The sequence below is a fragment of the Genypterus blacodes genome, unplaced genomic scaffold (genome assembly GCF_046128005.1).
Source record: "Genypterus blacodes isolate CSIRO-AG114 ecotype Tasmania unplaced genomic scaffold, CSIRO-AGI_Gbla_v1 ptg000156l_1, whole genome shotgun sequence".
Taxonomy (NCBI): domain Eukaryota; kingdom Metazoa; phylum Chordata; class Actinopteri; order Ophidiiformes; family Ophidiidae; genus Genypterus; species Genypterus blacodes.
Genome location: NW_027466957.1, coordinates 7,999,624 through 8,027,545, shown reverse-complemented (window position 1 = coordinate 8,027,545; position 27,922 = coordinate 7,999,624). Strand labels below are relative to the sequence as shown.

General features: G+C 46.8%; 1 protein-coding gene across 2 annotated transcripts; it reads left to right on the top strand.

Annotated features, from left to right (window-relative positions):
* Nucleotides 1–1,158: 1,158 nt before the first annotated feature.
* tmcc1a (transmembrane and coiled-coil domain family 1a) lies at nucleotides 1,159–27,922 on the top strand. 2 transcript variants are annotated; one of them, XM_076166414.1, is made up of 6 exons: nucleotides 1,159–2,699; nucleotides 3,632–3,912; nucleotides 22,377–22,634; nucleotides 22,842–23,533; nucleotides 24,637–24,772; nucleotides 26,196–27,922. In XM_076166414.1, exons 2-6 carry the CDS (start codon nucleotides 3,664–3,666, stop codon nucleotides 26,508–26,510), a joined length of 1,650 nt encoding a protein of 549 aa, XP_076022529.1. In that variant the 5' UTR covers nucleotides 1,159–2,699; nucleotides 3,632–3,663; the 3' UTR covers nucleotides 26,511–27,922. The 2 variants fall into 2 exon arrangements, with proteins under 2 accessions (XP_076022529.1, XP_076022530.1); XM_076166415.1 differs by lacking the exons at nucleotides 1,159–2,699; nucleotides 3,632–3,912 and adding an exon at nucleotides 21,193–21,617.

Here is a 27,922-nt window from a genome sequence, read left to right as displayed (position 1 = left end):
AACGACACTGCCAGAACTCTCTGGCCTAATTCCCCTCTTATTGATGTGTGTCTGTCAGTGAAAGAGGCGCAGCACAAAGAGCAGCAACGGGCCTGTGCTTGGCTCAGAGGGAACAAAGAGCGTTCTGTTCCACGTCAGCTCTCAGCCTCTTCTGGAACACTGCGCTGTCTTGTTTAAGCCACGGCCATATTTTGAGTTAACCTACTGTATGTTTAACAATGAACAACAACATGCTGCTTCGGTGTCAAAGAGCACAAAGGCAGAGTGACAGTGGCTTTTGTGTGGGCCGTGCCCCGGTTAGAAACTGTTTAAGAGGAGGATTCAAATGGAAATCGGAACCTTCGTGAACCTCCCGTGAACCGTGATCACCCTATTGTGCTGATATTTGGAATTTCACATTAGAAAAGTTTGACATCTTATGGTGTAAACTTGGTTTCGGACAATAGACTTCATTTGTGTCACATTATACCAGTGGTTCCCAAACTTTTTCTTTCGCCCCCCCCTTTGAAAGATCTGAAGTTTTTTGCAAGTATCGCCTCATTCCTTTACCTGAGGCGGTACTTATCCATATCGCTCCTCTTCAGGTCCCGCGTGGAGTAGCTCTGTGCCCCCCCTAGGGGTCGCATCCCCCACTTTGGGAACCACTGCGTTATACTAAATTGCAGATTGTCTGAGGTATCTGATGCGTCAAATCACTTGGTACCTGAATGTGGGGTTGAAGTGAACATGAACCAGAAGCTGTCATGATGTACGATACTTGATCTTATGAAATACTTAAATGAAGCAAAGCCATAAGAGAGTTGAAGATCACTGTGAAAGTATTTGGCACCACAACGCCTCATTTCATTCAGATGAATCCTGCGTCCATCACAAATTCATTCACACGCGCTCGTCATGCAAACTTCTGTTGTGTGATTTGTTTTTGCTCGTCTGCTTGTTTTTGCCGGCCACACACACACACACACACACACACATACACTGACAGCAGGAGGACTGGATGACTGGCAGCTCAGCATAACGGACAAGGGTGCGTGCGTGTGTGGCTGTAAATACGAGGAAATGGGTGTTGCGCCGTTCCAGGGAGGCCATTGTCCACTCGGTCGTAGCTCATTCGCCCTTGACAGAAGTGTGGTGATTCTGAGAAACGTGCTGACTAACTGACCCCTGGCTGTCACTGACACCTGCTGACACTAGAAAACAGGACAGAGAAGAGGCAGACTAGTCAACTACTGCATGTCGTGAACCCCCGGAGCTGGATTTGTGCTGCGTTGCGTGAAAAGAGTGTGTGAGGTGGCGGGGACATGAGAAGGATTTGGGGGTCTTAGTTTGCTTATAAACATAGTAGGCAATCGAGAAAACATCCGATCCGGCCCTGGGATGAAGGAAGCGGATTTAGAGACGCGGAGGGAATCTGGCACAGGGGGAAGGGTCGGAGCTTCAGGTTCAGTAGTCGATTGTAACCAGGTAGTCATGACAACTGTATGTGCAGCTGTAATCAGAAGCGTTAGAAAGTCAAAGTTTTGTTGTAATTGGTACGAAAGCAGCTGAAAGTTTGCCGCCATGTTGTTTTTACAGCTACAGAGGCAGTAGACAGGTGACTTAAGGCGAACCTGCTCACCACCTGTGCTCGTGCTCCGGCAGGCGACGGTTGAAGTCATTATTAATTCATGACGCATATTTAACACACCAGCCGCGCCAGATTTGAATCTGATTGTTTAACAGAATTTTAAAAAAAAGATCAGTTTTAAGCCTCAGTTTGTGTCGGAAGTATGCGTGGTAGAAAGTGTGGCTGTGTCGGTGGTCGGTGTGAAGTGTGTGTGGTGTGAGGTGTTGCGCTAGCACACACACTCCCTCCCCTCCCGTCTCTCTCCACCTCTTGTAAAACTGAACTGCTGACAGAATCAGACCTGTCACAGCATTTGTGTAGATTACATTCTTGCAGTTGTAAGAAGAGTGTGTGTGTGGGTGTGGGTGTGTGTGTGTGCGTATGTGTGGGTTGTTTGCCTATCTGTGCAGCTGAAGGAATAGAGTTTGCATATACAACTGTCCCTCCCCAGGGCTCCGAGTGTTCCTGGCTGACTTGTTTTGCTGTCCTCAGTGGGAACAGCCTGTGGGGGTGCTGCAGGGAGGTTTGGATGAACTGACAGCCTGTCTGCCAGTCTGCCTGTCTTCCTGTCTTCCTGTCTTCCTGTCTTCCTGTCTGCAGTAACTCGTCTAAGTGGGTGAAACAGGTGTCGACTTGATAGGTTTGGTCCCTGCTCTTGAGTCCATAAGTCAACATGTGAGGCTGAAGAGACGTTGCCGGCGGCGGCGGTGTGTGTTTGTGATACTGTGCTGTTGGTTGTGTTGTGTGTGTGGAAACCCTTGTCTCTGGATACAGCCACAGGATATACAGGCGGCGTCTGTCGAGACACCAAATGAGCTCCCGATGGAACACACGCACACACACACACACACACACACACACACACACACACACACACACACACACACACACAGTGTCGCCTGTCGCGCGTGTGTTGTCCTGTTACCCATTATGATCACATCTTAAAATAAGTTAAATTTACTTGAAATTAAAGCCCGAACTGATAAGAGAGAAGAGAAACTGAACTGAAACTGTCTCTCACAATCTTCGTCTCTCCTCCTCTCTCAGGTAATCCAGACGAGTGAGTTACACTGTGCTGACAGTCGGGCTGATGGTAGGTGATGTAACACGTCTCACTCTCTCACTATCTTGCTCTCTCATTCTCTCACTCTCTCACTTCTCTCTTTATCCACGCCATCATTTTCATTTTCAGTTCCTTTGCCATCTTTTAACCCCTAACCTGTGTCGTCAGCTTGTTTTCTGTTATATTCCTTGTCTTGCATGTGCAGTATTCCCCATCCACTTTGAAAATGTATCTTACAGTTACTTATTTATGTCAGCACTTCCATTTAAACACTGAATCTTGGCATCCTTCCAGCCTCTCATCATCCTCTCCTCTCCTTTCTTTCTGTGCTTAGACCAGCATGGCTCCTTGTTCCTGAGTCAGAGCTGCATGTTCTCTGGACCACTTCTCCCCATCCACTGACCTCCACTGAGCCGACCCATCCCTCCATCAGACTCTCCCCCTCCTCCACCACCTCCCCCTATCTTCCATCTTCCTCTACTTTCTTCTTTATATTCCCCGTTTTCTCCCCTTGTTCTGACGCTCTCCACATTTGACAGAGAGCAAAGCGAAACGGTTTTGTTTTCACATCAAATCCTGCATCCAGAGTCAGCAGGGCCATATGCAGCGGGGGGCCAGCAGTCAAAGCAAGCCAGAGGGGATGAGCCCCTGTTCGGGTTCTGGAGTGAGAAGAGTGGCCGGGGGGTCAAAGAAAGCTTTGTCTCAGTCTGACCCCTCCTTCAGTCAGATGGGCCAGAACGCTAGGGAGAGCATGGGGGTTCTTGGTCAGGGGATCAAACAGCTGTTCCAGCAGCAGCGCAAACGCCTCTCCCTCTCTCGCCCCACTATCACCTCATCCTCCTCCTCCTCGTCTTCCTCTGTGGTGTCAGCGGGCGGCGCCTCCCCTTCTGCACCTCAGGACGCTTCAAGGCCCTCCTTTTCCGACTCTGACTGCCTGTCTGCTCCTGTGGTTCCTCCCGCAGCTTGCCAGGGCTCAGCAGCCGCGTCGGGCACAATGAGGCGCGGCACCAGCCTGCAGAGTCGCCGCAGCAAGGGGTCCGGGTCAGGGAGCGGAGACCGCGACCCCCTACTGAGAGGCAGCCCGCAGGTCCCGCACCGACGTCACACCCACGATCCTCAGCATCACACCAGCCGGCCGCGCTCCTCTTCCACCACCGACACCACACCCAGCAGCCCCTCTGCTTACGCCGCCGGAGATGTGGTGCTGTCGTCAGGGTACCAGTCCACCGAGGAGACAGACAGGGTGAGTGACCGAAGCTGTGACCCCGGTGCTAACACGACAGAGGCTGATCTGTGTTTTTGAACCATGTGTGTCACTAAATGGTCAGTGAAAACCTGAGATTCACCTGACTGCTGCTGTTTTAGTTGTCTCAGCTGTTGAGCCATGCAGAGGTCCCACAGGCTGAGGGCAGGAGGTGCAGAGCAAATAATGGTCAAAGCAAATGACTCATAATGATTTTTACCTTTGATCAAAGCAGATGCTGCCATAAGTTACACACTTTTAAAAAGGATTTATCAACAGGATGACAGCTATTTCATCATATGATTGATTTATTGACAGAATCCCCAATAAATCTGGGGGAGATGGAACCTTCCAGTTCTGCCTTTTGACTTTTGGTGGAAGGATAAATCTTTAATTCACACTCAGATCACAATTTTTTCCTTTTGGTTGCAATGTTCTGATTCTTTGTTTGAGGGAAAAAAAGCAGTAACAACTCTGTAAAAGCCCGATCTAAGTTCTGGTTTTGAACAGTCTGGGCTGCACTTCCTCCTATCTGCCACCAGAGGACACTGTCAGTTTAGCTAATCTGCCATTGAGCAGCAGTGGGCTTGATTGATGTGGAGGTTGTGTTTGCGTTTTGAGTTCACGTTGGTGTTAGACGACAGTGATGCTTGAGTCAATGAATTTAGGTACTCCTCAACGTGAGATTGTTCTTTCCCCTCTTCTTCATCCTCCCAACCCAGCGTCCTCCAGTCCAGTCCAGTGTGAATGACCTCACCTGGGCTGACGGAGCCAAACATCTGTGCTCCAGCCTCCTGTAGCTGCCAAACACACTCATTATGCCACCATCAGCCCCTCTGTGATGCTAAAGAGTCTCGCTTATCTGTCATCACATCCCCGTCTCAGGCAATGTCATTCAGGTCATCCGCACGGTCGCCGTGGTTACCCTGAAACTTGCCGTCTCCGGCAACGCCCTGACTCAGGGGCGTTTCCATAGTAACAGCAAGTCGACCTTGATAGTGTGTGCTCCCGTTTGGTGGAGGTCAGGGGGTTACCATGTGTGTCCATGTGCGTCTCTGTGACAGTAGACAATTTTGTGATTCATAAAGTAACAAATGTTACTTTTGCGAATAATCCCTGAATTCTGATTTCTCTTTTGAATTCTCCCTTCTGGCATCTCCTCTTCATCTTCATCCTTTCCTCTTTCGGTCTCTCTTTCTTTTTTAGTAACCACTTCCCTCCTGCCTTTTCTTCCTCTTCCTGTCTTTTCTTCTCTCTTTATTGTATTCTCTGGAGAGAATCAGTACAGACAGTCAGCTGGTCCCTCCTCCTCTTCCTCCTCCTCCTCCTCCTCCTCCTCCTCCTCCTCCTTTTCCCCACCCTTCGGCTCACAGATAGGAAGCAGGACACAACCTTGCCTTGTCCTAGATGAGTGAGAGCTGTGCACTGGATGTGTGTAATGTGTACATTAGGTGTGTCTCATGTGTGTCTTATTAGCACTGTGTGTAATGTTTCAATAGAGGATGTGTAGGAGTAAGTGTGTGTGCGTGCCTCAAAGTGTGTGTGTGTGTGTATGTGTGTGTAATGGAGCTCATTTGTGCATTGACACCCATGTAGTGTGAGCATCTTGTGTGAGTGACACAGAGGAGGAGAGAAGAGAGAGCAGAGCTCTGGGATCAGGGTGAATTTGAGCAGAGGGCAACACAGCTGAGCTCTCATTCTCTCAGCCTGCTCTCCCTCCCTTCTTTCACCTCCCTCTCCCCTCTCTCTCTCTCTCTCTCCCTCTGTCTCTTCTTTCTCTCTCTCTCTCCTCCCTGTTGTGTGTTTGCATAGTAGACGCAGGCGTACGGACCAGAAATGTGTGTGCACATGGCTGTTTGGAGAGGAGCCTAGCTTGTGCGTTTGTGTGTGTGTGTGTGTGTGTGTGTGTGTTCGGTGTGTACATGCTCATGTGTGTATGTGTAAGTGCCTACTGTACTATGTGAGGGAGTGTGTTCTCGGGATGCACAGTAGTGTGTGTGCAGCATAGGGGGGTCCAGCTGCCAGTCAGTCAGGATGGTGCAGCGCTTCAGCCTTCGCAGGCAGTACTCTAAGGTAAGCCTCCTCTTCCTCACGCTTCCCTGTCCTCTTCCTCACGGCCGCAGGAACACTTGGCTCAAAGTTATGCAGCCGCTGAACTCTTTTGTTATCTTTATGACGCCTTGCGATGCCTTTTTTGCGTATCTTCTTCCACCTCTGCAGGCTTTCTTTGTCTCTTTTGCGTGGCAGCTATTTGATATCGTGTCCTGTGTGTCGGCTACTTGATCGGCTCTTATCTGATGGCCGCTGCACAGGAAAACACACTCACTGTATATACAAACTTCATCAAAAACCCTCTTCGTCTGGTCAGATTATAACTTCTTCCGGTCTACTGGATATTTATTATGTGTCACTTTTAGTTTGCTGGACCTGCTCTGTAGCTGAGCTCTTGGTTCTTATCTCAAACTCCTGTTAACCAGTAACTCCTCAACCAGTGCTATAGGTCGATGAGAGCCGTCGCCAAGGGATGTAATTCTTGGAAAACGCTATCTTTGATTATTGCTGATTGGGGAGCATTTATGGCTCACTTGCAATATCGCGGCGGTTTATAGTTTGCTGCTGATATATGTGTGTGTGTGTGTGTGTGTGTATCCTCTGGTGTCAGTGCTGTTTACTGTGCTGCTAGGGTCGGTGCAGCTGCTGCTCAGCCTGTGGGAGTAATTACAATTAGATGCTGATTAATTTATCGGCTACACCCTCCCTCGTCATCATTATCTCTGCGTAATGGTGGCGTTGGCTTTGCCTGGAAGCAGCAACGTGCACTTGAGTATGCACACATGGCACACACACACACACACACAAACACACACATCTCCCTTGCTGAATGTCCTGCACTCAGTCTGATCTTGTCTGGCCCTTTTTGTTTCATTTCAGAGGTTTGAGAGAAATAAAAAACCGGAGTAAAAACAGAAACGGTGGAAAGCTGGAAGGTGTGAAATATTTATAAATTGTGTCGGGATGAAGGAGTTGCTCAGGTCAGAGGGCGGACAGGAACGAGGGAGCGAACTCTAGAGGGATACAAACAACTGAGTTGGGATGAGACGGAAGAAGCAAAAGCCTTTGGTGAATTTTCTTGCAGTCGGCTATCGGATGTGTATTCGTGTGTGTGGTGCGCGTGCATGTGTATGTGTGTGTGTGTCTCATATTTGTCTCCTCCAGGGCCCGTCTGTCTGCAAATGCTGGGATTATGGGAAATATTGGAGTGGGAGGAGGAGGAGGGGGGGGAGGGGGCTGAGTGGGTAGGTGACCTTGTTTCTCTCCCTCAGGCCTCCTCTCCACATGCCCACCTGTCCCATTCATCTGCTCCTCCTCCTCTGCCCATTGTCTCCTATTGTCTGTCAGCCCGTGTTGGTTTGTAATTCAAAGTCAGAAGCTGTGGTGTGTGTGTGTGTGTGCGTGTGTGTGTCCCTATCCACCACCGCACACATTGTCTCAAAACGGGCCAATCAAGCAAGCCTCCCGCTGTGTTGGAATCTCTCTTGTCAAAGCACTCGGCGCTCAATCTTTTGGCCGACGCCCCGGCACCTCTGAAGCATTTTTATCCCCTTGTTTGTAAGTAAGGCGGATCTGTGGGAGGAATCTAACATCACCTGCTTCCCCGAGGCCTGTTCTGTCCCTGCCAGCTCAGTCACCCATTAAAATCTTCCCTCCTCTCGCCGTCTCCCACTTCTTCGGGCCTCCAGCCATGCAGCGGATGAAGGTGTCGCTGTCCTTTCGCAAAAGGACACCGCGGCTTTACACCTCAACTATTTTCGGAACATTCGGCTCTTTGTTCTTCTTTTGAAACGGAAAGCTGTAAAATGCGATTGGTCACATTTACTGCCAGCTATCACTTCACATCCAAACACTGCAGCAGATTGTCCCTCGGTCATGGTAAACAGACGCACACACAGACGCACACACAGACGCACACACACGCGCTCGCACACGCAAATACTGCAGATAATCAAACAACTGAGTTTCGATTGTCTTTCAGCTGAGCGAGAGCTACAGCCGCAGGGATGATGAAGCATGTGCTCCTCTTAGTCCACACTGGAGGTGATGTCATCCCTGTGCCGTGTTTGCCAGCCATCACCAGCCTGCAGCAAATTGTTTATCTGGGAGAGAGACAGTGTGTGTGTGTGTGTGTGTGTGTGTATGTGTGTGTGTGTGTGTGTGTGTGTGTGTGTGTGTGTGTGTGTGTGTGTGTGTGTGTGTGTGCTGTCAGTGCCCTGTCATGACCCTGCAGTTGAGCTCTGTTGACAGTTACCCTGAGACCTTTTTACAGCTTTGCAGTCAGAGGAGGAAGTAGGGCAATGCCGCTGCTGGGTTTGGTGTGGTTGTGTGTGTGTTTGTGTGTGGCTTGCTTGTGTTGTGTGCCGCAAACCAAGAAATTGTTCTGCTTGGGCGCGTCCATCTCTCATCTCCTTCCTGTTCTCTTGTCACTGCTCAGCTCTGTCTGTCGTTCTGTCTGTCCTTCTTTCTGTCTTCCCCTGTGTGCTTCACATTTTTTATGACTGAACTGCAAATATTGCCTTGTCAACTTCTTTCTTCCTAAGGGGAAGTAGTGTGTTTGTCTTTTGCGTGTGCATGTTGCTACTGGTTGTGGGTGCACCTGCGTGTTGTAGTGTGTGTGTGTGTGTAAGAGAGAGAGAGCGAGAGAGCGAGAGAGAGAGAGAGAGAGATCCAGTGATTGGCAGAGCAAACACCAGTATTGATTGTGGATTAAACATGTTAATTGTCCTCTCTTGGCCTTCGTCCTCGCCTGCTCTCTCCCCTCAAATGATGACATCATGGTTTGATCCTGCCCTCTGTCTCTGTCTGTGTGTTTATTTTAGCATATAATTATTGTACAGTTACATTAAAGATTTGAGAGAGAAAAATGCATCATCTGCTGAAACAAAAGAAAGAGAGAGAGAGTGCTGAGAGTGCTGTGGGGAAAAAGTTGCATCGGTGCAGCTTATGTTCATGTTTGTTATTTGTTTCTTTGGTGCATTTGTGAAAGAGATGTGATTGTGAAGTGGACTCTTCTTCCCTCCACACTGAAACAAAGACGTCCATCTGTTTGCATCTTTCTTCTTTCTTCCTTTTACCCTTTTTAAAATTCCTTCTCGGGCCGACTTGTTGTCTGAAATACTCTAAGCCTTTCTTATTCTCTCTTCATCTTCCTCATTCTCCTCTGTCCACTGCTCACGCCACGGAGCCGGTTGCCTGTCTCCATGGTAACAGAGGGACGTTCAAAGAGGGGGCCTAGCAGCTTTGCCCAGATAAACACTCACAGGTTCACAGCTTGATCTCATACACACCGCATCAGCACGTCTGGTCAGGGAAACGTACTGTCTTAACTCACTGCATGCAGTTTATCTCACACACACACACACACACTGATTTGTGATAAATATGTTCTAAAGCTTGTGACGCTCGAGCACAAGACCTTTTATCTTTATATCACAAACACTATGACAACTATGTCAAATGTCAGAGCCGTTCAGGATGTGTTTAAGTTATATCCTGTTGTTGACATGTCAGTGCTTCCTGTTCGTACAGAAATGGATGACACACACATGCGCACACACACAGGGAGTTGTTGGTGGCAGCTATGTGGGGCTTGTACTATAATAAAAAGTATCGTTGCGCATATATTTGAAGTCTCCAGCTTCCTGTTTAGGTTCCCTTTGACGGAGCCCCAGTCTGTTTAATGAGGCTGTTGAATATTCATATGTGATTATACATATAGGCCAACACCCTGATCCGGTGCTGCAACGAGCAATCACAACAATGGCAACGCATTAAGCTCCTCCATGCACGCTGCACACACACACACACACACATATCCTCACACGCACACGCCCATCAGCTTCAAGGCCGGAGCACCACAAGCACCGCACAACTATTTTGTGGAGGTGTGAAAGGCTGAGCGGAGCAAATGGGTCAGAAGAGGGAAGGGGTGGAGGAGGAGGAGTTGAAAGATGAGTTCTTAGGCGTGTGAGTGTGAGTGTCTGTGCGCGCGCGTGTGTGATGGGGTAATCAGTAGGATGGATGGAGTCATGAGGGAAAAGAGGAAGAGAGATATTGAAGTCACTCTTCCCTCTCTGCCATCTATATAGGTTCTAATTAGGCTCCGTATGAGGAAGGAGTCTGCAGCAGCTCTCTGTTTCTCTGCTGCTATTAATAGACGCCTATCTCAACCCGTCAGTCAACTTCACTTTTCGCGGACATTTAATTGGTTTAAATGAAGATATAAGTACATGCTGTACATTTCTGGTGTGTCGTGTTTATATAGCACCTACACTATAGCAGCACACGTTTGATCCTTTCTACAGATGAACGCAGTCACAAAGCAGATAATCTCTTTAAATCCAGCACTGCAACTAATGAATTACAGAAAATCTATCAAGAAATGTCTAAATGGGTTAATTGTTTCTCTATTCTGCTTCGCTAGATCAAGTTTATCAAAAGCAAACACTGACTGATTGAAATAAGTCGTGTGAGTCTGCTGAGGGAACTGCAGACACACAATTACTCTCTTCTAGATTATTGTGGTCTGTGTGAATTTCTTAAGCATGTGTGTGTGAGATCATGTGCATTAATGTGTGTACATGTCAGCAGTGGGTCATTCTTTTGTGTATTTATTTCTGACCTGCAGCTGTTTGGGCTGGTGTGTGTGTGTGTGTGTGTGTGTGTGTGTGTGTGAGTGTTACATTATTGTGGGTATGTATCCTTGCTGGGGGTGCTGTTTTCTCAGCCGCTGCAGGATTGCCACATATTTGGTCACTAAGGATGTTCTGGTCAACCTTGACCCACATGTCTGTTCCTCAAACATTGGCTGGATTTATTTCTTGCAGTTAACACCGTCACCATGACAGAGGTGGAATGTGTGTTAGCTCTAAAACGACCTCCTTGACCAGTGCTGGCAAAATACCACACGGTGCACAAAATGAATTTAGTCTTTCTTCTCACTGCCCAATATGATCAGTAGATTGTTGTAAAATAGAAATTGCTCTTCCTGAGAGTTGTTGAGAGGAGGAAACAGACAGACAGACGGTGTCAGAGAGGGCACGCTCCGCGTCCCTGCCACTCCCTGCTCTATACGGTTTGTGTGAGTCTGATGAATTATGGATGAGGCTATAGATCGCTGAGCTCAGCTCTGCTCCACTGACCCACTTAAAAAACAGACAGACACTCACACACACACACACACACACACACACACACACACACACACACACACACACACACACACACACACACACACACACAAAATTCAAATCTGATCAAAACCTCCAGGGAACCATCAGATTTCCTCTCCACCAATAGCTTGAGACATTCCTGGCATATTTAAGTGTGTCAGCCAATAGGAAATGTCAGAGTTCTTAATTATCTCAATGCTTCCACCTATGAGAATCTGACTTTCTTTGTGGAAATTGACCCCCAGACCAATCAAACATATTTGATTTGTTCTCTGAAGGCATTAGTGTAATTGGATGTTCCATTGTGTGATTCTGCTATGGCTGCAGACAGATAATGTAGATATAGACACATTGTTATTAAACTTTATCCCCTTTTGTACCCACATCTGTTCTTTCTCTAATGTATTCTCATATTGTCCTCTCTTGACATATAACCACTGTAGTTCTAAGACAAACACTCTGCTGTTGAGCTCTTTGTGGTATCCTCCCTTCCTCACTGGCCGTTATTACAGCCTGTAGGCACTGTGCGCTTTGATGTGGCATTCACATCAGGTCTCAATAAAGTTACATAAAATGTTACATGTCTGACAGAGGGACGAGTAATATTGTCAGAACGCAATAAAAGGGAGATCTATTGACTGGAAATCTGCCAGGAAATGGTTCCAGTCAAGGCACAGAGCAATAACAGTCTATTGTTAAACGCAGCAGATGCAACATGCCATATCGTACAGTTTGTGCTCTAGCTCCACCTAGTGGATTCATAATGTAGCTGTACCCCTATTCATGTGACGCTCTCATGATTTATGAGGGTGATCCAAATCCATCTGATCACCACACTGTGTTTAAAGGAATTTCTGATAGACTGTTTCTTTTTAATGTCACAGTAAACACATGTGTTTACCTTCTGTGTTCAGTGTGGTAAACAAGATACTTAACTTTAATATGAAGGTGAGCAGAGTATGACGCAGACTGTGTGTTTGAGCACGATCTCATAGATGTGGTTTTGGATGTTAGTTTCAGCAAATAAGAGGGTTACCAGTGTGTTATATAGTGTGTTATATTCAGATTATTTGGAGTATAGTCAGAGCATGAGATTTTCATCAGATAATAGTTGTGAAAAACGTCCTGTTAGCCAAAAGCGACAACATAATCCTCATCCGCATTACTGTTACTAAATCTAATGCTTCTCGTTAGCTACTTCCCAGCCCGAGAGCATCTGATGTTGTGATGTGCTGTGTGAAAGTGGGCAGTGAGGTCGCCTATGGGCCTCAGTCAACGCTCTGCGGTTAGAGAGGAGACGACTGGAACAAGGATGTTGAGAATTGCCAGACCAAACAATCATTCAGGGCCAAAAAAAAAACTGGGACTGATTGTCCGGCATTCTGAATCTTCCTGTTTATGAATGGGCTGATAGTGTGTCACGCTGCCCCATGGTCGCCTGTGTACTGTCCAGTTTAACCATCTCTCCAATTTGGGTCAATGTTGTGTTTGGGTCCCTGTTTCCAAGTTGCGTAACCAGGATGGGCAAAGCATAAACATGAGCAGCTCCAGTAAATTGTGGCCACCACCAGTACACAACACACACACACACACACACACACACGTACACACACTTGCCTTTTCTCCCCGCGCCTACTAATTGTGGCTCTCACACACTTTCACACTGTTACTTAATCTGTGGTATGTATTAAGAAGCAACATGATCTTCAGACATGTTTGCTGTTGTAGTTTCCCACTGTACCTTAACAGACCCTCATACATGTGTGTTATGCTCACACAAACGCTCATTTTCAATCCTTTGTTTACCTTACATGTGCCGATACACACCACCACACACTGGCACTATACATGAAGGACTGTAAATGTCAATGCAATGACGGATGTGACTTTGATTGATTGAATGCTGATCGTCATCTGTTCCCAAACACAGCAAATGACTGTAAGAGTGTTGTGTTGTTGTTGTTGTTATGGGCTCTTTTCTGTTTTCCTCCCTGTTTATTGGAGATGCCAATGTTTGAGTTGGCTAGTAAGACGTTTCACACTCTCATCTGAGCCGTCATAATTGTTGCTGTGTGTAAACATGCCCAGTGGTTTATGTAACTGCTAATAGGGTCGGTGATTAGACTGAGGCTTAGTGGAGGAAGGCCTGGACAGGGTTGGACAGGGGGGGGCTTCTCTTTATGGGGAAGGTATTGTTTAGAGGGGCCTGAGCACCGAGTCATGGTTGTCTCCTCTCACATGCTTAAATGACCCTCACACAAAGCCCTCACTCTTCTGCCTTTACGTAACCTCTCACACTCTGAAGCCGTGCCGCAACACACACCATCACAGCCTCTAATCACATAAAGGGCACGGTGGTGATTAGTGCTGTCACAGGGAAACATGTGTCATTTTTAAAGTTTAGTTAAATGAGTGAACACTTTCACACTCCTGGATCATTCATTGTGCCCATGTAACACAAATACTTAGATTGGCCACTTTTCTTTAGTCTGTGAAATGTCAGGGTTTTAAAATGTTTGCAGTAGATACTTTTAAATTTCTTTGAGGAAGAAGACAGAGGCACTTCCTTAGTTTCTTCTTCTATGCCTAACTCCTGGTCTACTTCCATCATCTCTGTATACAGGGACAGAAACTATGGCCTCAGAATGTAAATAACTTTAAATCGATCTGACAGACTCAGCAAACATTTAACATCCTAAAAAGGTTTTTGTTTCTCAAGGTTGTTCACTTTTTCCAGTTCCACTCACTGTCACAATTGTTTGTTTTGGCCCCTTCCAGAATCTTCTTCCTGAATGCTACCAGCCTGTCCACCATTCAGTGCCAGACTCTGTCCTCCAAATGACAATGAGAGTTATTTATTATGAGTATCCTGTTGCTTCCGTCCACTAACTGTGAAAACAATTGCAAACAGTTTCACACAAATGCTTCTCTATGCCTGAATGTGTGAGCTCACCATTCACAAAAACATGAACAGCGTCTCTGTCGGACAGTCCTGAAACATCACCGTGATAGTGGCGCTTTAAACTCACACAGTTACCAAAAGGGCAGAGACATGTTTTCAGTTTGAACCAGTATGTTGTTTGTTTGGGATAAACCTTAGCACACCGCTCCATCAGGATCCTCTTACGTAAATCCAACGGGTTACATGGTGTTTATAGTTCCACATTAGATCATCGTACCTGCTCGGGATGCATTACGTAATACATCTACATCACCGGTTTGACTGGGTAGATTCAGCTCCGTAGCAACAAAAATGTCAGTTAACCCTGGTGCCTCCATTTACATTTACATTTATTCCTCCCCAAGCATCAGTCACTTGTCAGGGCATGTGTGAGTTTGCCCCCCACACACATACACACACACACCCCCCTGTGAGTTTGTCATTGCGGAGCCGCTGTGCTATGTGGAGCAGTTAGTCAGGGGGGGCTGCCAGGGCGCGTCTGAAGAAGAAGCCCTGAGTCACTGTGAAAGCCTGGACGTCACTGGACTGACAGGAGCCACTGGGGTCCTCATAGCAGGAGAGCGAGGACCTGGGGTTAGAATGAGACAGGGGACAGAGGACACTGAGGTGGATTGACAGCACCGACCTCTATAAGAAGACCTTATCGCTTGATGCCGACTGATAGGCTTATCTCAGACGTATTGGTATCAGCATGTGTGTAAGCAGTTGCGTTACGTAAGAGTGATATTGCTGTTCAAGTGTGAGAAGTAATTCCGTTTGCACTGCGAGTTTTGTTGCAGTAATACTAAATATAAAAACAACAAGAAATGAAATTGTATTATATGGTTTTTATTCATCTAAAATCTATTATCGATCAGAAGTAGCACTATAGAACACTTCTAGACGGCTGCGTGATTGGACTCCCTCCCTTATCCTGACGTCTCTGGGTGTTGAGTGGGGCAACTTAGATTCTTTACTGCTCACACGTTCACTGGCCCCTGAGCAAGTGCAGTTAGCTCTTATATAAGCAGCCTTTTCCCTAAATCCTACCCTCTCTCGGTCCCCTAACTCCTCCTGCTCTTAGTCTTCCATTAAAGCCTGTATTCATCCTCCTCCCTCCCTCCTCTTAGACTCTGGACAGAAGTCTTTGGCAGCCCTTGTCCTGCTGTACCCCATGCGTTCCTCTTCTCTACGCTAAATGATTTGTACATTTTTTGTTGTTCGGCTTCAAATGGCAACATGTTTTTTCCATAAAGGGTCACATGTCCAAGCTCATGGGAGAGTTGGGATTCATATCCGATTCTGTATCTGTAGACACATTCTGTCCACATGCTGAATGTACTTGTGCACATGCTGAACGTACTTGTGCACATGCTGAACGTGTCATTTGGCATTTGGTTAAACATGATCAGCGCAATGTTGCTGGCCAATCTTGGTAACAATGATTAGTTCAACAGTTTGTCAAAAACAATGAAGCAGTTATAGGTCACAGTCATGTGTGCAGACATATGCATTGTTTGTAACCAACATGTGACTGTGTAGTCAGCATTTAGTCTTATTCTGATACAAGAAAGTAGTTTGTCTCTGCCTTATCTTCTTATTTAGACCTGTAGATTTACTGTTATATATGTGATTAACAACTGAGATATTCTAGACATTGGTTGTTATTCGTCGTTGGGGCCTTCCAACACGTGTGATTGGTAATAGCCGCGCTTGTTAGCGTACACAGCGTGATCGCCCATGAAACTGATTGGTCGTGACAAACTCTGTGCGGTAATTGAGAGGAGGGAATGGAGTGTTTTCCCTCAGTTTCACTGCTGTGGAGTTGAACTGGCCCAGAAGAAAAGGCTCCCCTCCCTTCTCTCAGCCCCTCTCTGTTTTGCTCCGTCTCTGCTTCGCTCCCTCTCTCACTCCGTCTCCCTCTCTGTGACAGCTCCCGGTGGGCTTTTTTCCCCCCGTCTGCTCCCCTCACATCCGTCCACTGGGTCTCTGCCTTTCTCGTCTCCTTTGAAGGATTTTACACCCGAGGGACCGCAGTACACTCAGCATTCTTTAAACTCTGCTCTCATCCAACCTTGCAATACTGCAAGTTTGCAGCATCTGTCGCCTCTGTCACCTCAAGCCTCCATCTCTCTGGCCGTCGGCTCTAGTGGACCTCGCTGTCTATGGCAGCTGTGCTTGCCGGAGCACACGCATGTGTTTGTGTCTTCCATAGGCTGTCTGCCGGCTGCTGTGTACAAGCGTTGCAGTGTGGTCCTGAGCTGTGAGGAGCGGTTTGTTCTTTGAACCGGCAGCACAACTCTCATTAGGTTCTGTGCCGTCAATAGTTACAGTTCAATCCTGGAGGAACTGAGTTTTCTATGGATTCTGGATATTCCATCAGTTGGACTTTAAGAGCCTCTGCTTCTTTGTCCAGTGGACTTTAAGGCAGGTGGACGTTGTTTGGGAGTTGGTCAGGAGTAATGGGTTTCACAGAACTGCATGCTTCCCCTGTCTCCGGTCTGTGGTGGTCTCCTGAGGGACAGCCAGGGAGACGGACAAACAGATAGATCAAAGACAGATCCAGACTAAGCTGTGCGCATGCGTCTCCCCGCCATGGAGGTCATCGTCAACCTGGTAACTGCTGATTCCTCTCCACCTCCGGCTCCCACCACTGTGAGTCTCCACCTGTAAATTGTGTGTGTTTGTGTGGGTGCGCTTGTTCATGCCCATCAGTTTGTATATTTTGGGATTTACTCTTGTAAATGTGTGCAATGCAAGTGAATTAATGTCCTCAAACATCTCACACCCATGATATGACTGTAGTGTGTGTCCATGTTGCTACTGTGTATTAGCTCTGTCTCAGCTCTCAGGAGTGGGTGTGTTGTGTGTCCGGTGTGTTGTAACTAAATACTGGACTGTGCTGAAACTAGAAGACCATTACAGAGACGGAGGAATCTGGTGGGAGACTAAATCCCAGGCATGTTTTACCCTGAATATCATAGGAACTGAAAGTCTTTGTAATATTAGACACCAAGAAAGGCCACTTTGCTCTCTGTCCAACCTTTCTTCTTCTCTTTTGAAAGTGGACACGAAAGACGTTTCTCACACCCTCTGAATTCCTCCACCACAGGCTCCGTTTGTGTTTGTGTACCTGTGTGCGTGATTAGTGGTGCAACTTTGCACTGTTGCCTCGTCACATGTAGTTACATAATTTTCGAAAAGGCGGTCAATGGGCATCATTGTTGCTGCAGTGGAACCTCTTAAAGGGGTAAAAAGGCAGATTTCCATTGAAAACATTTTTGTTTGGTTAATTCAGGCAGTGCTTGATGTGAGAGGGCTCAGACTGGAACCATGAGGACAGAAAGAGGAGCATGACAGTGTGAGACACAGAAGGAGAAGGAGATGTCAGTCAGGATATAAACATGGATGTTAAATCACCAATTATACTGCAATTAAGGCAGTAGTCTCATTTATAATAATTATGCGAGTACAATCTGCTCAAATCTGCTCTTGTTTACCACTGCGTGTCGCATCTCCCTGTGCACACACAATGAGTCAAGTCTGTGCAGAAAGTGAAAGAATCCTATGAATTTGTTACATAGCACCAGCAAACACAATTAAGTATAAGAAGAAGTGTGTGGATGTAAATGTGGTGCCTGTGAGTGAGTCCCAGTCCGGCTCCTAAACGCAGCGCTGCACGGCAAACACTCTGCTCTCAATTATTTAATAAGGTCGCCCCGATGTAGCCTGACATATACACATCACGTGCACTTATGCTCCAACCTCAATTCAACGCAGTCATTGAGTGTCATGTGCGGTCGTGTCGTCTTATCTTTAAACATTATCTGCATAATGCATCTGCAACAGCGTGTTACTGTCGCTCAGGCACACGCTGATACGTTTTATCAGATTAAAAATGGACGTTGGCTTCACTCAGTCCTGTCATCATGTTGCTATGACGACCATATTCTACTTCACTGATCCACAGACTTGAGGGTTAAAGATCAATCCAACTAATCAGGAGTGTGAAGTTCAGCCAGTCAGAGATGATTGGTTTCTGGGGCCAGCTGGGAATGAGTGATGAAGGCAGGGAGATACAGGCGGTATAAATGGGAGATGGGACGACTGTAATCTGCAATATTTACAATGACTGCATACAGATAGACAGCGGGGGAAATCATCTTTTGCTGGGTTAAAGGTCAAACCAGCTAATCAGGATATTGGACTCCAACTTACTCCGTAAACAGCCCCTGAAACCATGACTTGCAGTGACACTTCACAATATTTGGCACTTCAGAGAGTGCTGTAATGGGATATGTCCAGGCGAGAGGTGTGGAGCGTAGCAGGATTCGGCTAAAGACACTGGAGGTTACAGTACCGCCATATCACGGTTTCATCTTGGCATTTGAAACCTCTGCTGCGCTAGAAACACAAGCTGACGACACAGGAAGCTTGCGAGGCACTCAGGAGGAATGAGAGGCTTGGTAACCAACAAGGTAAATCCGCTCTAAATGTGTTTATATCCAAAACAATCAAAACCACGCTGAGCTACTGAATAAGCTTGAATCAATAATGAGCTGATTTCGTCGAGAATTTTTAAATCTCTTGTGTGAAAACCTTTACATCTTTAAACAATAAGCAGAAGTCGGGGAGGTCAAGGGGTTTCAAATTCCATCAGCTCTGACCTCATTAGGATGCAGATATCCATCAGTGAGTCTGTTTCCACTCCGCATCCATCGGGACATCTCTCTAACTGAACCCGCACTCACCTGTGGGATCCGATCAAGCGGCTTAAACGGGCCTTGAGCGTAGGGAAAGCAGGGGATGCGATGTGTCCGGAGAGCTGAGAGAAAACAGGACATGACCTCATGACGACACCATTCCTCTCCCTGCTCTGTAACCTACATCGGACAAATGGGGGAATTCGGGGCGCACGTCTGCATGTTGGGAAAGAGAGAGAGAGAGAGAGAGAGAGAGAGAGAGATGGGGCAGTACAAGGTGTTCTTTCATGTGTCATGCATATGGAACAACATGAGCCTGGTAATGCTTTATAAATGCCTCCCTGTGTGACTTGTATGGCCACAGGGCGGAGTATTTTGCTCTGGTCGGCTCACTGTTTCCCAGGCCTCTGCTGCTGGATCTTAGATTTAAGTCAGCTTTGCCCCTCTGCGGCTCTAACCAGCTTTACTTGCGTGAGAGGCTGTTGTGCAACCAAGCCCACCGGCAGGCAGACCCAGTTGCGTGTCTGTGTGTGTGTGTGTGTGTGTGTGAGGATTGCATAGGGCAGGGAACAACCCTTGGAGACCCTTTGTCTTTACTGTCCTTACTGATAAAGAATAATCAATGTGGGATGTGGCTGCCCCCCCCGCCCACCACACACACACACACACACACACACACACACACACACACACACACACACACACACACACACACACACACACACACAAACACACAAACACACACACGTTTTCCCCTTATTAAGCTACATCGGCTCCAGTGATGCAGCACTTGTCCTTCCTCGCTTCAGTGGTTCATTACGTCAACATGTTTGGCTCCGTAACTTTGGGAAATTAGCCTAATCCTCCGGCTCACCATCTTTAATTACACACATGATTAGTTCCAGAAAAACCTGAACACTCGAGAGTGACACGGTAAAGTTGTTCACTGTAAATAACCGGAACTCGGCTGCCTGAGAGCCGAGTGGGAAACATTGCTGAGCTGTGTGTCATAACATGACAGTATCATATAACACGTTTGGCTGCATTCACCTGCTCATAGCTGGAGGTATGAATGAATGAATCATTTCACTAGGAATACTGGGACCGGATTCGTTGAAAAATTCCGCCCACACCAAAACCTTTCGCAATCAATGAGGGTGTAGAAGACTTGGTGCTTTATCACAAAATCTGGAATTCCTATCTCCTCTGTACTGCACGGCATCTCGGTCCACGTTGATCAGCTGACTGGTCCTTTGCCCTCTTTATCTACAGGGTCAGAGTGCACATATTTGATTATTTAGATAATGGGGTCATCTGTGAAAAGCTAGATGAAAGAAAAGTCCCTCATTCTTCTGTTGCCTCATGCACGTGGCTATAAATAATGTTTGTTTATAGCCAGCAGCCAGGAACAGACCAGGTGGTGCGTCAAGACGTCACCTCTCATTTCTTCCCCCCCTGCCAGCCCGACAAGCTATTCTTGTTCCTTGATTCACTTGGCTGCCCGTCAAGAGGATTTAGCAATGATCAGACTAACTTTACAACAGTGTTTGCTTAGTATGTTGAGTCAGTGGGTCTACTTCTGTTTGACGCTGTATTGAGCAAAATGCAAAGGCAAATTTCCTACAATTTTAAATACAACTTTAGCTAGAGCTCTAAACCTACAGGTAACCCCTCAAAGAATGTGCCTGGGGCTGTGGGAGTGTGTGTGTGTGTGCGTGTGTGTGTGTGTGTGTGTGTTTGTGTTTGTGTGTGTGTGTGTTTGTGTGTGTGTTATAAGGGATGTCAGACTGGTTTTTCTTGCCCTTTAGTAGTACTACTCTTCTGTATAGGCTGGCACCGACACAGAGAGATAGATGGGGTGGTTTATTATGTCACATTGCTGCATAGATCACACTGTAGCTCCCTTTTCAACTCAATTCCTAAATTCATTGTCATGCATGTGCATTCTGATATAAAAAACAAAACAAATTTAAACATACAACCATTTAAAGACAGAACAAGTTGGCTGTAATCCAGTATTGTGTTTAAGATGATGAAATACATGTGGTAGATTGAAGATGTAGTTTTACCGATGAAGTACACAACAACAGGACTTGTCGATTCAATTCAGGGGTCTATAGAGATGATTATGCTATATGATGTCTCTTTAAATGACTTCCTGAAACACCAATGTTATAATAGCCTTCACACACTGGCAAATAACGTGTTAATGTTAAGTTAGTAAAACCACATCCAAGATTTTGTTCAAATTCTTGGTTGCATTTGTGTCTTATCATTTATTCACTCAGGTTAAAGTAAACAGAAAATTAGCATAAAGTACATTTTAGACCATAACATTAAATCTGTTGTTCCTCTGTCCCTGTTGTCCTTATTAGTTATTAAGTTGTATCAATAAGGTTATTGTTACAAACATTACACAATAGCGATTGTAGAAGTACTTTGAAGTATTTGAAGTTGCACTCTTATAAACGGTCCCTTTGAATTGTGTGAGCCTCTTAGCACAAAGACGAAGGGGTGAGGCTATTTGTGTTCATTCAGGGTGATTGACAGCTGCGTGCCGTCTAGCTCAGAGGATGATGTCATCTGCACGCTGATTGGCTGGAGTTGACGTGTGGGGGGCGGGGCTTGCCTCTGGTAGTGTGGGCTGATTCAGGTGCGCTTCTACTTTCACAACAAGCCCGGCGAGTTAGAGAGAGGGCAGCGAGCGGGTATCACTGTCCAGGGGGGAAGAAACCACGGCTTTATGGAGGTGCCAGGACAGATGAGAACACAAACGCCACTTCAGTTGTGTAAATAATGCACTGGGAACAGTTTCTCCGTTTGACCAATGGAAAGGTAAGCGCCTTGTTGGGCTTTTTTGTTAGCAAACAGAGCTGGTTTGGGTGGTTTCGCTGTCGGATCTGGTGTTTCATTGGCTCCCTCCCGGATGCGGTGAAGTCTTCTTGTGTTGCTCATCCCCGCTGCGCCCGCACACGTGTCGCTGCGCCTTTTGTTGATACCGGGTTCCTGGGAGCTGTAAACTCAGCGGTGATTCACAGGTGCCCCTCTCATAACAGAGCTGCCAGGATCCGTCGCTTTCTTTACACTTACTCCATTAGCAAACACCGTGTCTTTGATTTTCACAAGAACGTTTCCTGGCACTAATGACATCAAGTCACTGAACAGCAACACAGGTCAATATGAACCTGTGAACACTGTTGTAAATGCAGATACGAAACTGCCACTCACTTAGTCTGCTCTTACTTTGGTAAATAAGGGAGAAGCATGTGGGAATAAGAGTGGTCTCCCTCTTCTGTTTATTGAGCCCTTCTTCTGCTTTCTTTTCTTCAGTAATGAATGTAAACACTAATAGCTTGTATCTTCCTCTTAAAGGGAACTGACCGCTCATAGCCTTTGTGCTGACACAATCTCCCCTCTTTTAGTTAAGTTACAGGAATGCAGAAGAAAAGCCTCTGTTTTCAGTGTGTCAGCAAACTGCCTAAGCTTCCCCCTTTTCACTCCCTGTCTATATTCCACATCAACACACGCAATTTCCATCCTCCTCTGACCCCTTACCTAAAAACATTTTTCCTCTCCCCTCCATCCTTGCTTTAGATTGACCGGTTGGATGTGAGTGGACTGGGCCAGACGCCCCTGACTGTGTCATACGGGGCGGACGGTTCGTTCGCCGGAGGTGAGGATGCCACCCCTGATCCTCAGAGGACCAAGCTGGCCATCGCGCAGCTTCAGCAGAAAATCCTCAAACTCACCGAGCAGATCAAGATTGAACAGACAGCCAGGGATGACAACGTGGCAGAGTACCTCAAGCTGGCCAACAATGCTGACAAGCAGCAAAGCACACGCATCAAGCAGGTAAAAACCACCAGGCATCGTCCCCCTCTCTGGATTCATTATGTTGATTTTGGAAACGAACGATTAGGATTTTGTAACAATCAGCACATAGACACTAAAACATTTGTTCTCTTGTTTTGTGCTTGGAGGTAGTGAGCATGCTCACTACCTCTATAGGAGTCTCCTATTATATAGGAGTCTTTGCTAAACCTGTTCTGTGATTGACAGGTTTTTGAGAAGAAGAACCAGAAATCTGCTCAAACCATCCAGCAGCTGCAAAGGAAGCTGGAGCACTACCACCGGAAGCTGCGGGAAGTGGAGCACAATGGCATCCCGCGCCATCCCAAGGACGTTCTGCGGGACATGCAGCAGGGCCTGAAGGACGTCGGGGCCAAAGTCACCGGCTTCAGCGAGGGCGTGGTGGACAGCGTGAAGGGAGGTTTCTCCAGCTTCTCCCAGGCCACCCACTCTGCTGCTGGGGCCGTTGTTTCCAAACCCCGGGAGATCGCGTCGCTGCTTCGCAACAAATTTGGCAGCGCCGACAACATCCCCTCGCTGAAAGACTCTCTGGACGACCCCTCGGTGGAGGACGGGGTGACGGCGGCGGGGGGACGTTCTCTGGGGAGCGTCGGACATCACTTCCAGTCCAGTCCCAAGTACGGTAGCGAGGATGACTGCTCCAGCGCTACATCGGGCTCAGCCGGCGCCAACAGCACCACGGGGGCCCCCGGCGGACCCCCCAGTTCAAAGGGTAACACCTTAGAACGGAGCCAGAGCTCTAGTCTGGACATGCTGCTGCAGGAGGTGCAGGAGCTCAGGGAGGGCCAGGCGAGGCTGGAGGAGAGCCTGGAGGGCTTGAAGACCCATTATCAGAGAGACTACACGGTGGTTATGCAATCCCTGCAGGAGGAACGCTTCAGGTACAAGAAGATCATGTACAAAAGATTGTGTTAGTGTGTCTTATCCAGTTCAGCATGAGAAATCCCCCAAGTTACCCATTGTGTAATCAGCAAGAACTACTATATTTGGAAGTGTTCTCCCGTACAAGCTCTGCTGGTTGCTCGGTGACGCAGGATCTGAGCGACGCGGCTGCATTTTTTTATCAATGCTGCTAGATAAAAAAAAAAAGTAAACCCTGACTCAGAGCGTGAACATGTAGTTTTGGTCCCTAAAGCACATACACACAATGTGCCATCGCCTCACGCATTAGTCAGAGCTGAAGTGAGGCAGTGAGCAGTGAGATGAGCTAACGTGTGCCAGTGACACACCTGACGCACAACCCACAAGTGCCCACAGAGCACAAACACACTCTGTTATTTCAGCCCTGCTCGTACACTCTGTCTGTGTGTGTGTGTGTGTGTGCGCAGCTTTGTTTTTGTTTGGTCTGTGAGTGTGTGTGTGTGTGCTGGTGGGCATTTGGCCAAGCTGCTCTTTAAGGAAACACTCACATTCCCCTCAAATGTTCTCACAAGAAAGATTTTGTTTGGTGGGTGTTTTCTTCCTAAAATGTCCATTAGGCTCAGTGAGTTTGTCGTCTACAATCAACTAAGCATTAAGGAGCATTTAAGTCCCTGTGGAGATGATTATTCATAAAGCCATCATGTTGTTAAATTGCTCCATAAACACATTTGACAACTGATTAGATTAATTACAACTAGAAAGTAAGTAATAAGACAACTAGTTAAGATATAACTTTGGCCTTCGTGCCTGGAAAGTCCTGTAAGATTCCATTGAAGCAAACAAACAAACATACATCTCCCGAGCTTTATAGATGGTGCTTCTTGCTGTTGTGTGTCTCCCATTGGCCAGTCGCATTCTGCTAACGCGCTGCGATTGGTCAGTGTGATCAGCAGATGAGCAACCCGTGGCCTAATCTTGTCAGGGTGAGTCATCAGCCCGGTCAGGTGCCCGCTTAGTGACATACCTCAGGGTCTGCTCCCGCTAATTCCTGCATGTGTGTCTTTGTCTCTAAGCTAATTATGCCTCAGACCCTCACGTGTGTCGTCGTTGTTGTTTTCCTCAGGTGTGAGCGTCTGGAGGAGCAGCTGAACGACCTGACTGAACTTCACCAGAACGAGATCCTGAACCTGAAACAGGAACTAGCCAGCATGGAGGAGAAGATTGCCTACCAGTCCTACGAGAGAGCCAGAGACATCCAGGTCTGTGTCCAAAGCGTGCGGTTCCAATTCCGGGAATCCATCAGGGAACGATCGGCTTCAAAAGTGCAATATTTTGGAGTTAAATTTGGAACGTAGACGTTAATTCTCCGTCACTGAACTTCAATCTGCCAAAGTTTCAGAGCGTAAACAACAATCCTCCTCTGAGGTGTGGAAACGGGCCTTTGAAGGAAGTTTATAAAGCTGCGTATTTCATGCTTCCGCTTCTCCTGTCTGTCATGTTGACGTCCGTCGCGAATCGCCCTGACAAACAAACGCCAGCACCACCTGCATTACACTTCACATTGATATGTTAATGCTCTAACTCGTGCTGCTTAGCAATCACCGTCATTTGCTCCTATCATAAAAATAATAATTTGTTTAGGAGATAATAATGATAACAATAATATTTCTGACTCATTCATTCATAATCATAACTAGAGCTGATCCCATCACCCTTAACCCCTTAATCCCCCAAAGTACAGCATGAGAGGGACGACGCCAAAAGAACACACACAACTCTTTTAGTGTAGTACAATAATACTAATATGAAGCACATTATGCTCTTTTGTAGTCATATTTGAATAGGAAAGCATGAATTTTGACCCCGTGGCCTCCGGCAGCTCCGGTGACCCGATCAGCCGCCTCGCCTGGCGATCGTCCTCACGGCACTTTGCTGAAACATCAGATGGATGTTTGAAATGTGTCACACGTAACCAGTTGCTTTCCGGGGTCCATTCATTAGCGGCTTCCATTAATTTCTGATGCAAATTTTAAAAAAAATCTAACTCCTAATCTAGTATTTATGTAAATTAAATGAAAATCGTCCCATATGCAAATGCTGGACCCCTGAACTGATGTTTGGAGATGATTAAAGGTGCTTCATTGTAATTCAACACAATCGTTCAGACGCACACACACACACACACACACACACACACATCCACAGTCTCCAATTAGAGGAGTAAGATAATAAATGGAGGTTTTTCATATCCTCTCAGAGTCACAGTACTAAGGGGAGCTTGGCCTCTCCAGCTCACTACTGCAGTAAATAAGCTTCTGTGTCAGGTGTTCATGCTGCCCCTCCACAGCTGAAGGTATTACCTCATTGTGCATGTTGACACTGTAAACAGTAAGAGCAGGCAGGATCCAGTCTGTCCATTGGTCTGCCTGTATGTTCATAATATCAGCTTTCCCTTGTTCCTTCACTCAAGTTACTCTTGCCCTTTTCTGTAAGGGCCTAAGTTTGTGTTTGTGTCTGACATCTATTTCAAGTTCAAGTTGCCCTTAGCTGCAGTTCATTTCCCCAGCAGCAGGGGGTGGTAAAGATCTATGAATACAGAGTGTGCCGCTACATCGTTTCATTTTGTTTATTCGTATCCGCGACTTTGCTGACAGACTCTTGTCTTCTGTGTCTCCTGTGCAGGAAGCATTGGAAGCGTGTCAGACCAGGATTTCTAAGATGGAGCTTCAGCAGCAGCAGCAGCAAGTCGTCCAGTTGGAGGGGCTGGAAAACGCCACAGCCAGGACCCTCCTGGGAAAACTCATCAATGTCCTGCTGGCCCTTATGGCCGTCTTACTGGTCTTTGTCTCAACTGTGGCCAACTGTGTGGTCCCTCTGATGAAGACACGCTCGCGCACCCTGTCCACCCTCCTCCTCATCCTCGTGCTGGCTTTCTTGTGGAGAAACTGGGACGCTCTCTCGGGGTACACACACCGGGCCCTGCAGCCCCCAAGATGACCTGCTCGAAGCCAGCACATGATTCTTTTGGTGACACCAGGCCACTTAGTTCCAGATATGCAGGATGTCTGAAGAACGGAACTGCCTTTGCCACGGCCGTGCAGCCGGGCACTGGAAACTCCTCGGAAAGTCCGGCTGAAAAAAACCTCAGCTGAGTATTTCCAGACAGGATTTGGGACTGGAGATAGGAATGGAACCAGATAGAGCAAAGTTGAAGAGGCTCTGATCTGAAACACTGATTTTTAGGAAGGAAACTGTTTACATTTTGGAATATGAACTCTGAATGAACTCAGAGTCGTACGGTTGTTATCTTTAGACTTTAATCATGTATGATGTTTTAATTTCTAATAATATTTTTATTTCCGACATTATTTTATTCAGTACCATGTAGCATTATGATCCTCTCACTCTACATGAAGTCAGACACTGGGTTGATGAAGACCTATGAGTGCATTTGTAGACACACAAATGCAAAGACGTGGGGGAAAGCTCCGTACCAAGCTGTGATGGGTACAACCGCGGCTGAGAACCTACAAGGGAGCCTCCGCTTTACTGCTGTGATGGATTTTGTTCAAACGGAACATTTTGAAGGACTGATCATGACTGCCGAGCGTCATGATAACTAGAGACTCCTTGTGCTTCCTTACTGTTTCTAATAGCAGAGACGGCACCATTTTAGTGATTTTTAAGTAAAACGTGAAAACTCTGTGGAATAGGGGAGTTAACTGTGAATCATGAGGACTGAGGGGAATGGAGAAGCTACGATTGGTCCACTCAACATAGAAACAGGACGGGCACACACACACACACACACACACACACACTCATTCTCAAGCATCTGCCAAGCTGCATGTTTTCATTTTAAACCCACTCAGAAAAATGGTTTTGCTTTTGAACGCAACAGCAAAAGTCCACCGTGCAAGAAAAGCCCTTTGCCAGAATTAACCGCCTTGACCTTGCCATAGTTGATCTGATCAGGTTAGGAAAGAGACCACTGGTGCTTATCAGGCTTAAGCTCAGTTTGAACAGGAGTAGTGGTGTTTCATATCTACAGTGCAAGTCATCTCCACTGCCACGTCAGACGATTTCACACTGCCTGAATAAGATATCGTACTAATCACACGTTTCCATGTGTATTATCTCTCCGGCTGTTCTTTTTTTCTTACAAGTAGGCTATGTTACAATGTAATCACCCAGTGCCAAACCTTTAGTTTACCGAGGGATGCCTGAGCACCCAAGGGGCTCCAAACTGAGAATGAGAGAGAATTTGGGGATGAGGTTGCTCAGATACTCTCTCCTGCTCCAATATGCGGTGAATAATTGCCCTGGAGGTCATCTCTTTGCAAGGGAAAGTCTGTCCCAGGACTTTGAATCTCGATTCTGAATTACAGATTGTGCGTTTCTCCGCCTCG